Below are 10027 nucleotides of genomic sequence, written 5' to 3'. Positions count from 1 at the left end.
AAAAAAAAAAAAAAAAAAAAAAAAAAGAACTGAGGTGTTTATATCCAAGTAATAAAAGTGAACAAACAAAAACCCAAAGTTTCCATTAGATATATTGCAATAAAGAGTATTTGAGAAACATAATAAAAACATGTTTAAAATTTTATCTGATTTTAAGGCTTGGTATAATTTTTAGAAAAAAATACTATTTTGCTTTATAATAAGTCTATTAAAACTTTAGAATGCTAACTTTTAAGATAAATTTTTAAATTTTAATTCCACAATTCTGGTTAATAGGTTCTTGAAAAATCTAAAAAATAATGCATCCATTAATAGATTTCTGGTCATAAACTAGAGAATATTTTAAAGGTTATTACATGTGTAATTTTTATTCAACAAACCAGCAAACTGTTATTTTAATAAACTGTATGAACTACATTTTTTCTAATCTATAAAACGAAGTTTTTATACCATAACACTATAAGACAATAAGTTATTGTACTATAAGTACCTTTTCGCTCTAATATAGTATCATAAAAATAATAAAATTGAAGCATGTTAATTTTTACTTATTTTTAAACCATGTTAAGCAATATGCTATACGAACTGTATACACCTGAAAATTCTTCTGTTTCTTTTTCAGAAGAAAATTAAGATCTCTTTCCAAGGGCTCCCTCATTAAATTGAGCATATAAAAGGTGACAGTGAACTTCCCTCATTAAATGCTCTAGTATGCTAAAATTTTCCTGGGTATTACAGTCTGTGTTTTTTTGTTGTGGCATTATGCTGATTGCTAACAAGTGAACCAATACACAGATTTCATTTTATTTTAGAAATTGATGCAATTCTTTTATAATTTTGTGCAATGGACTCTGTTTGCTCAGCTGCTTCTCATCACACTTAATGGCAACTAGTAATTATTTTCGCTTGCATTTACGAGATAAATATTATATAAGTATACTTCAACTCTAAAGGGAGAATGGAAGGAATTTGTAATATGTGAAAAAAAGTTTTAGCTAAAATCGTTTGTCATCAAACAAACAATACTTATAGAGATCTTCGTACCAAGACCAGAGTACTCAGTATGTATTACAGGGAGAATCCTTAACCAATAGGCTCATTTTGAAAATAGTGCACTGATTCAGCTTTTTTTCTACCTTTATTTTTCTTTAATCTTTGGTATGTTTATAGCAACTTAGCTACCGCATTGTATTTAAAAGTCTATTTCAGTTATGCGAGATATCAATTCTTAGAAAAGCTTATTTATTTGCTTCTACATAGTTAAACTCTATAATCACATATTTAATTTCAATATTAAAGTATCATCTTACAACAACATAAGGAAGAATACTCATATGTCTCTCTTTAAAAGTAAAAATCAAAGTGCCATTAGACATAACTCAAATTTAAGGGCAATCATTTCAATTATTCTTAGATAATTCTTACTTGGGATACTTACTATTGCAATGCTTTTATTTCCTACAATATAAGATATTTATCTTAATTAATTTGCTCAAAATATACCTAATTATAATTACCATAGGTAGGCAAATGCCTATATAAATGTATTTTAATTACGGGTATTTTTTATATTAAAAGCAAGTGCTTTTCCTTATTTTAGTTGTTACACTCTATGTACTATCTACAAACGTTTGTCTTTGCAACACTCATGTACTACAAAATAAAATCATAATACAGTGCAATCACCTGAAAGAATACCTAATTACTCTACTGTTATGCTATTGGTAACTTAACATAATAAATAAAGCACATATAAATATTTATATAATGCTCACTTTTTATCAGATCCAGATATCCACAAAGATACCTAACCTTAGAAGAGCACAATGAGATTGTTTCCACCTCCTTAACGTTCATTTTCTAAGGCAATATTATCTAGTATTTCTTATAATCAAAAAGTAAGTATCATTTTTACACCCAAAGTTATGAAACGAAGTAGGAGAAAGAGCAACTAGTTTTCAGTCATATCCACCAACTACAAATCACTAAACAGGCCAACAGCTACAGGACTCAGCAGTATCCTAGAAAAAGCAGCTTAATCTATTTTTCAGGATATGGACTGAAAACACACACTTTCATCCCAATTCTTGCTCCAAAGCTCAGTAAAAACATATGCTCACTGCTAGTTAAAACTGAAAACTCAGCATCTCCAATACGAATTAAAGTTTCTAATAATTAACCCACCTAAAATAATAATTTCAGGATATGGACTGAAAACACACACTTTCATCCCAATTCTTGCTCCAAAGCTCAGTAAAACATATGCTCACTGCTAGTTAAAACTGAAAACTCAGCATCTCCAATACGAATTAAAGTTTCTAATAATTAACCCACCTAAAATAATAACCAGGCCAGTCTAACATCGTCGAAACAAAAACTCACCTCCCATGTCAGTCCATTGAAAGCCATTAAATGCATGAAATATTTATTTTGTACACATGAATATGTTTGTAAGATGCATATTCTTATATTTTCTTTTTATGTAATTAAACAGAACATCTACAGGTCCATAAAGCTAACAGCAGAATATTCTCGTGAAGCATAGCATTTCTTTACTCTCTTCCCTTCATCTCATGCAATCTCATTTACTATAAAATTCTTCATCTTATAAAAATCATCACACAATTGAAAAATAAATATCAATTACTCAAAGATATATAACATCAAAAGAGCAAACTGAGATTCTAGAGAATAGAGACGGTGTATAACAATCATCGTCGCAACTTCAATAATAGCATAATGCCTCATATTTCGCATGTGGTTGCTGAGTCACTTATTTTATTAACTTTGAGATAAAATGTGATAAAATAATAGATACTATTTTCAAAGAAATTGTAAATAAATCTTTTATTCATGAGGGCTGATAATTATTATATAACAAATATGTTTTTAAAGCTTTTCTATTTGGTTATGGATTTGATTTTGATAAAATAGAAATTTCTCCTGCCAGACTTAGAAATAGATGAGAAACTTTTCATTGGATCATATATTTTGGGAGGGAAAGTTCTCCTTGAACTTTTATATATGGCAAGTACACTTCCTAGCATATAGCAAGCCTTCAATAAATATCTATTTAAAGAATAAATGCTTTTGTTTAGTTTTATAATATTTACAATTGAAAATGAAAATTGCATACTCTATAAGAAGTCATAATATTTATAGAAAGGAAATAACCATAAATATATTATTTTCCAGAACACTGTAAAGCACTAAAATGTAAGTTTACTGCATTTGAATATACAATATACTTAAAATATTTAGAAAATTGTTTAAATAAAATATCTTAACAGTATGAATTTTCTAAAGGTTCATTAAGTATATAAAAGTGTTGCTTAAGAACTTCTGTGCTTCTCTATATTTAATAATTATTTTCATATAGTATTATTAAAAGGCAGTTCAAAGTAATGAGTAATTAACTAGTCAGGGAAAATTTTTAATTGTATGAAATTTACTGCTGTTCATTTGAAAGTTTAACAGTTTCTTACATCATCGCTCCCAAGAATATTGTATATCCTGAAATCTCATTTCCAGGTCTCATAAGCTTGCCGAACATTTAATTTGTTTCTCTTCATTTAAACAAAATGAAGAGAGAAGAGAAGACTAATGGAAAATATCTAAAAACACATCTATTTTATATGCAATATCACTTAGAATTTTTGTTTTCAATAACAGTAATTTGATCACAACAGAGATGAATAAAACTGTACATATGCCAATCCCTTAAATATGGCTCTTTATTACCTAAAAATCAGACTCTGTTGGGCTTACTATACTGCCTTGTGAAGATCTCCCTACCTACTTTTGCCATCATCTACTGTGAAAAAAATAACTACTCAGGGAAAGTTATGTCAGAAATGCACGAAATTGCTTTTGTTGATCCAATATGAGTTTACATTATGCACAAATGTTTGAAATAGCAAAACTGTACTATTAAGATTATGTTATAAATCATAATCAGTTTGAGCCAAATAAGTGGGAAATGGGCATCTCACCTTTGCTATACATTTGTATTCCACCTCATCCCTCCTATCCCTTGTCAATAACCAATATTTATATGGCAAGGTCATTTTAATCGGGGGTAATGGAACATTTATTTGGGCTCCTTGGAAAAAAATGATAGGAATGTTGAATAGCTACATTTATAGGACAAGATGGTCCTCCACTTGTCCTCTGCCACCATATCCCCTCTCCTGGACAACTGCAACAGATTCCTAACCATATCTCCTCCACTTGTCCTCTCCACTGCCACCACTCTAGGCCATCATATCCCCTCTCCTCGACAACTGCAACAGATTCCTAATTCAATTCTTGCCATCTTCCCATCATCTCTTTGCTAATAGTACTCTTAAAATGTAAATTGGTTCATTTCACTCAGTTGGTCAAAATCTTCCAGTAGTTTCATTTTGCCTGGAATAATATAAAATCTCAACTCCTTGCCGTGGCTTTTTTCCTTCTCTGTGAAATCTGGTTCCTGACCATCTTTCAAACCTCACTTTTTGCAACTCTCGTCCTTGCTAGGGAAGCTGCAGTCACACTAGACTCAACTTTTCAAATGCATCAAGCTCATTTGCCTACAAAGCCATTGCTCAGGCTGTTCCGTCTACCTGCAAGGTACTTCTTTCCACTCTGCACAGCTCTTTCTTTCCCCTGAGAATGAGGTTTAAATGTCATCTCCACATATGGGCCTTTCCAACTGTCCCATTCAAAATAGCACATCTCTTCTGTTATTCTCTATCTTGGTGCCTTTCTTGCTTCCTCCATAGAATTTCTACAACCTTTATTTTTTTACTTACTTATTCAAGTTCCATGAGGACATAGAACATACCTACCTTACTTACCTTTTCTCCTCCATCATCTAAATTTTAGATTCTAGAAAACATAAGGCAAGAACAGAAAGAATGTACTTTCAATTATTTAAAGAAATGTCAGTCTAATGAGATTACAAATTGAACATAACACTATAGATGTATAAGTAATTTATGTAATCCTTCCATATGAGTTTAGTTTTTATTACATGATTGACAATGTCCTTTGGACAAAGTCAACGTATTTTGATTTCTTAACTATATGTACTGATCTCTTCCATGTTTATAACTCCCAAGAAATGTCGTGTCAAAGGTGCAATGAAAAAACCTCTATTACTCTTGGGATCTGGTTGATGTACAGTGTGAAGTACAATTTATTCTCTCATCATGTGGGACAAATGGAGCATCAAGCCAGGAGAAATATTCACGTAAGTGAGAGGGGAGAGGTAGGGAGAAAGAGAGAGAAGGGAGATTTAAAGATTGTGTGACTGGGAAAGAGGGTTGGTGGGGAAGATACAAGAAATCTATGGTACCTTTTGCACGTAAGTAGTTTATATTAGCAATGATTAGTGAAGAAACGAATAAAAGACTTTTTACTTTCACATTTTTCTAATATTTGTTGTGTAATATAAAAGTAACACAAAAGAACTAACGTGTAATGTAATCATTAATTTCTTTTGTACCATTAGATATATATTTTCCCCTTATGAAATCCATATAAAAGTGTTTTATTCATGTGTACTATATTGGCTGTTACAATATTCTTCTAAGCTACTTCTGGTTTGAAGAAAAGATCCTAAATAAACATGTATAATTTTGAGGCAAGAAGAAATTTTTAGATAGTCTTATCTCAAACCCAGAACAAACAACACTTAGCCACTGCTGAATCTGCATAAATATACTTTATCTTTCTACTTTGTATGCTAACTATGACTAATTATACAGTGACTTATTTCAAATTGTAAATATATAATAAAATTATATTTTAGGTTGTATTTATGCTTATGTCTAACAGGAATGCATGTGATAATCTCTTGTACCTTTATAACTATGAGTTGTTTATTCCTGAAAACTAATTTCATCTAAATGGTCTTTCAGAAATATTCTTTGGAAATAATGCAGTTTTCCTAATTTAACATAATTTTTAATATTTTCAGTACCTAAAATTCACTCGACATTCTAAGAAAAATTTCCTCAATTTCTCCTTTTCTATAAATGTAAGAAAAATATTCAGTCTTACAATTTGTGCACAATACTTATGGCAGTTACACTTATTTTAGGCCATGACTTTTGTTAAGTGGATATTTTGCTATTTAGACATATATACTTGTATTTACAAACAACTCAATAGATTTTACGGTCAATTCATCCAAATTAATAAATTTAATGAAACCAAGCTACTCACACTATTGTTTTGCTTCTTTACTTCATTTGTCACTCAATTGCCTGGGGCAAAAAATCGATTCACACAGTATTGGTAGTAAAATAAATTCACTAGATTCATGTACCCAAACAGTATTTTGACTTAATGAATTATTTGAGCATGTGATCGATTATTTTTAGAAACATGAGCCACACCTTGACAGATGCATCAACTTATTTAGGCTATACAGTACTATTTGCTAAAGTGGAGTAATCTTTGAATAAATGGACCTCTGGTGGATTCTAGCCATTGTAACTAATACACATGGTTAACTTACACATGAAGCAAGACTGCATTTTATATTCACCTAAGTATCTAGTAGAGAAATGAAAGGTTATATATATCTTCAGAAAATAAAATCTTTTTTAAAATAAAAATTACCAACACTTAATTAATACTATGGTTTTAATTATAGGGAAAATTAATGAAATATGAGAGATATTTGAAGACAAATCTTGTTTTCACTTACTTAATCAGATGAAGTGATCTAGGAAGCACCTTTACTTTCTGATCGATTCAAGGAGGTTTGGGTAATAGGAAGAGTCAAATTGATTTATTTTGTCTTTACAATGCACAGCTTCACAGTCAGTTAAAAGACGAAAGAAGATATCCTTCCTTTAGTCAAGTTACTCTTAGAACCATGTTAAAAGATTGAGGCAGTTCTCTTTTTTGTCATGATCATCATTTTACCCTGCCTATAGAAAACTGGGGGTAAGGGTACATGGAGTAGGGAAGGTGAGCCCATTCTTTTCAACCATAAAGGATTTTATATAATTTTGTCAAAATGGATGCACAGAATTATAAATTTTACTTTGTGAATGTCCTTAATAAAGTTATATAAACATGAAATTTTACCCTACATAAAAGAAGTTGCAAAAATAAAACATTAATTCCATTAGCCATTAAAATAAAAATTACTTGGAAAATGAAAACTACCTCCTCAAAACTAAACATTAATCATCTATATTTATTTTTATGTGTATAAGAAATCAAATTTATATTTTAAATTAGTCTTTCCATAATATAAACATAATTTTGAAATGTCCCACATTTCCACTGTTTAAAAATTGATGTTTTGATTTATGTTATTTGTCAAATACTAATAAAGAAAATATCACTAAAATGTTCATAAAAACTACATTTAGAAAGCTGACATTTTATTAACCATTAGTGTGATGATTTCAATATTTGAAACTTATCTCATTTTATTATCACGAAAAATTTCTAATCACTGTGACTTTGACTGTAAAAAGCATTTTATAAACAATCATTTGTGTCTGATGAAAAAATATGATCATAATTTCTCTATAAATTTCTTCCAAAGAACTCCTCAGAATTTTATCCAATTTAACATTTAGGAGACATTCTTAAGCATAGCCTGTACATTTAATACACTACTACATTAAAATTAAAAGTTTTAGTAGACAATTTTAAATGATCCTATTTAACTGATAGGAGAACCAGTTAATACTCACTAACATTAAGTTAAACTTATTGATAAAAATAAATAAATTACACATGTTTGGTATGTACTGCATTTTAATTTAAACATGTTTAAATAGTATGGGGGAGTCATTAAAATAGATAAGCAAATAAAATTACTGCAAGAGATTAATAAACAAAACCTCTATTCTCTTAAATATACAAAATGTATGAATATCTAAAAGGTCATATTTTAAAACTACACATTTTAGAGGAATGACACTTTACTCATTTGGAGATTCAGATATGTCTTCTATTTATGTTAGTATTCCTAGGGCCTAGAGTGTTTACTGATGTATCATAGGGAAATTATTTGCATGGGAATAACTGCTAAAAACTTCTAATACACTTGACTCTCAAAGTATACATCTATTTAGTATCCCTAGATACTAACATAAAGTAGAATATAGATGTCTGACTTTCCAACACCTCTTTAGTATCCCTAGATATTAACATAAAGCACAATATAAATGTCTGACTTTCCAATGATTAAAAATTGTTTTCTCTCCTTACAATAAAAAAGGTCAAGTAAATAATTACATGTTGCTTTTAACAATGTTCTATTTGCACAAAGGTAAAGTAACTACTCCTTTGATATTTAATACCAGTAGTCCCTGAAAACAAATGAGGGATGTAGTGAGAAGGTATACACCACCATAGGAAAGTAGGGCACTATAGCTGGCACTTAGTGATATATCTTCAAAGTCATGAGGGTTATGTATGGTTTCCAAGTTCATCTACACATTTGTGATTACATTGTCAGGTTAAAAAAAATAGTAATAATTAGGAAAGCATGCCAAAAGTACCAACTATATACATTAGAACAACTGAATATTGATTCTCAATAATTTCTAAATAAAATAAAATTGTCACATATGCTTATGCAATAAGAAAGCTGTGTTGTTTAATTTGCCTTCTCTCTTAACCTTTCCCCTCAACAAAAAGTGTACACGTTCAAGCCATCCGACCTCCATTTTTACATCTGCAAATTATTTCGAGACCCTGAAACATATGCTTTCTATGTTAAAAGGTAACTACAATTAACCACCACTGCTTTATATTTGAGGTCTTCAGAACAGTGTTATAACAGGTGACATATCGGTGGTGGTCATTACAGCGCCAGTGAGAGCATCCAGCCAAGTACATTCTGGATAACTTTTACGGTTGTTCAACACTTAGTGTAATCTAAGAGGATCTAAAATTTGCAGGTGATTTTTTAAAATAGATCTTTCAATATTCAGAGCAGATATCCAATGAAATATGTTTCATATGTTGTTTGAATAGAAGGAAAGAAAATGCTCACATATTCTAAGTATTTTCCATCACTTTTCACACACTGTTCACCTTCACTTTACTACTTTACCCACCAAAACAAAGTCCTCCAAAAAATGTCAGTGACTTGACTTTATGAATAGGATATTAACAACTTGGAAATTCACTCTTACCTACCTCCCGCCCGCAAGAACAGAAACCACAACCCAGATCTGCCGGCATGTGGTCTAGCATAATTTCGAACAAGTCTATATCAGGTGGCCAGGCTGGCAGATGGGGACACGGGGCTGGGGCTGGGCGAGGGTGCCGTTCAGTTACTGGAGGCGAAAGGCTGACAAATGGTCACAGGGTACAGCGGTAGCGATCTGACTTTCAAGAAGGCATGTGAGAGAATTCACATGTTACCCTGCTGTGAGCGACCGCCAAGAGCCAGAAGTCTCCATTAAGTCTGTGCCACAGAGCCTGACCTCCGGTGGAGACAGCGCAGGGGGGAACGGTCCCGCGGCCGCCCGCGGTGGGACCAAGTGCATCTGATGCTCACGCATCAAAGAAATTTGGAAGCAAAAGGAATCGTAGCTAGTGGGGCAGCCAGTCCAGGGCAATGTAGACAGGGCGCTACTGACAGGGGACATCCTCAACCCCCTGGTGTGGAGAGCCCCGAAAAGCTGATCACAGGACGGTTACCTACAGGAGGCAACCAATGCACCGGTCCTTAAAGCACCCTCCTCCTCCCACCCCCCTCCCGCTTCTCCGCCCAGTCCCTTACCTTGGTTGTTGGAGACGTGACTGCAGTCGCCCGGCCAAGCTGTTAGCAGAGGCAAGAAGAAGAAACCAAATTGCAAAAGAAATTCTCGGACTTCGCAGCCCCCCATGGCTCTCGCCGGTTTTCTTCTCCTCCCCCTTAAAGAGAAGTGGCAGCAGCGCAGCCAGGTGTTCTGGGTAGGGCGGGGGTCCTGGTCCACGTCTTCTTCCTCCTCCTCCTCTTCCTCCTCCACCCGGCCCGCAGGAGGTGTCCCGGGGCGTCCCCAGCGCGAGGCCCCGGGGG

General features: G+C 32.7%; 1 protein-coding gene across 1 annotated transcript in view; it reads right to left on the bottom strand.

Moving 5' to 3' along the window:
• LOC103597842 (ephrin type-A receptor 6) overlaps positions 1 to 9854 on the bottom strand; it is a gene marked incomplete at its 3' end in the record, with an annotated part of 160094 nt that extends 150240 nt beyond the window's left edge. Inside the window, exon 1 of the mRNA XM_008581696.1 lies at positions 9749 to 9854. Coding sequence (XP_008579918.1) covers positions 9749 to 9854 — 106 coding nt within the window. The remainder of the gene's footprint in view (positions 1 to 9748) is intronic.
• Positions 9855 to 10027: the final 173 nt, after the last annotated feature.

This window comes from Galeopterus variegatus, unplaced genomic scaffold (genome assembly GCF_000696425.1).
Source record: "Galeopterus variegatus unplaced genomic scaffold, G_variegatus-3.0.2 Scaffold2437, whole genome shotgun sequence".
NCBI classification, from domain to species: Eukaryota; Metazoa; Chordata; class Mammalia; order Dermoptera; family Cynocephalidae; genus Galeopterus; species Galeopterus variegatus.
Note: the sequence above shows the minus strand (reverse complement) of the source record. Positions and strands in the feature narration are given on the sequence as shown.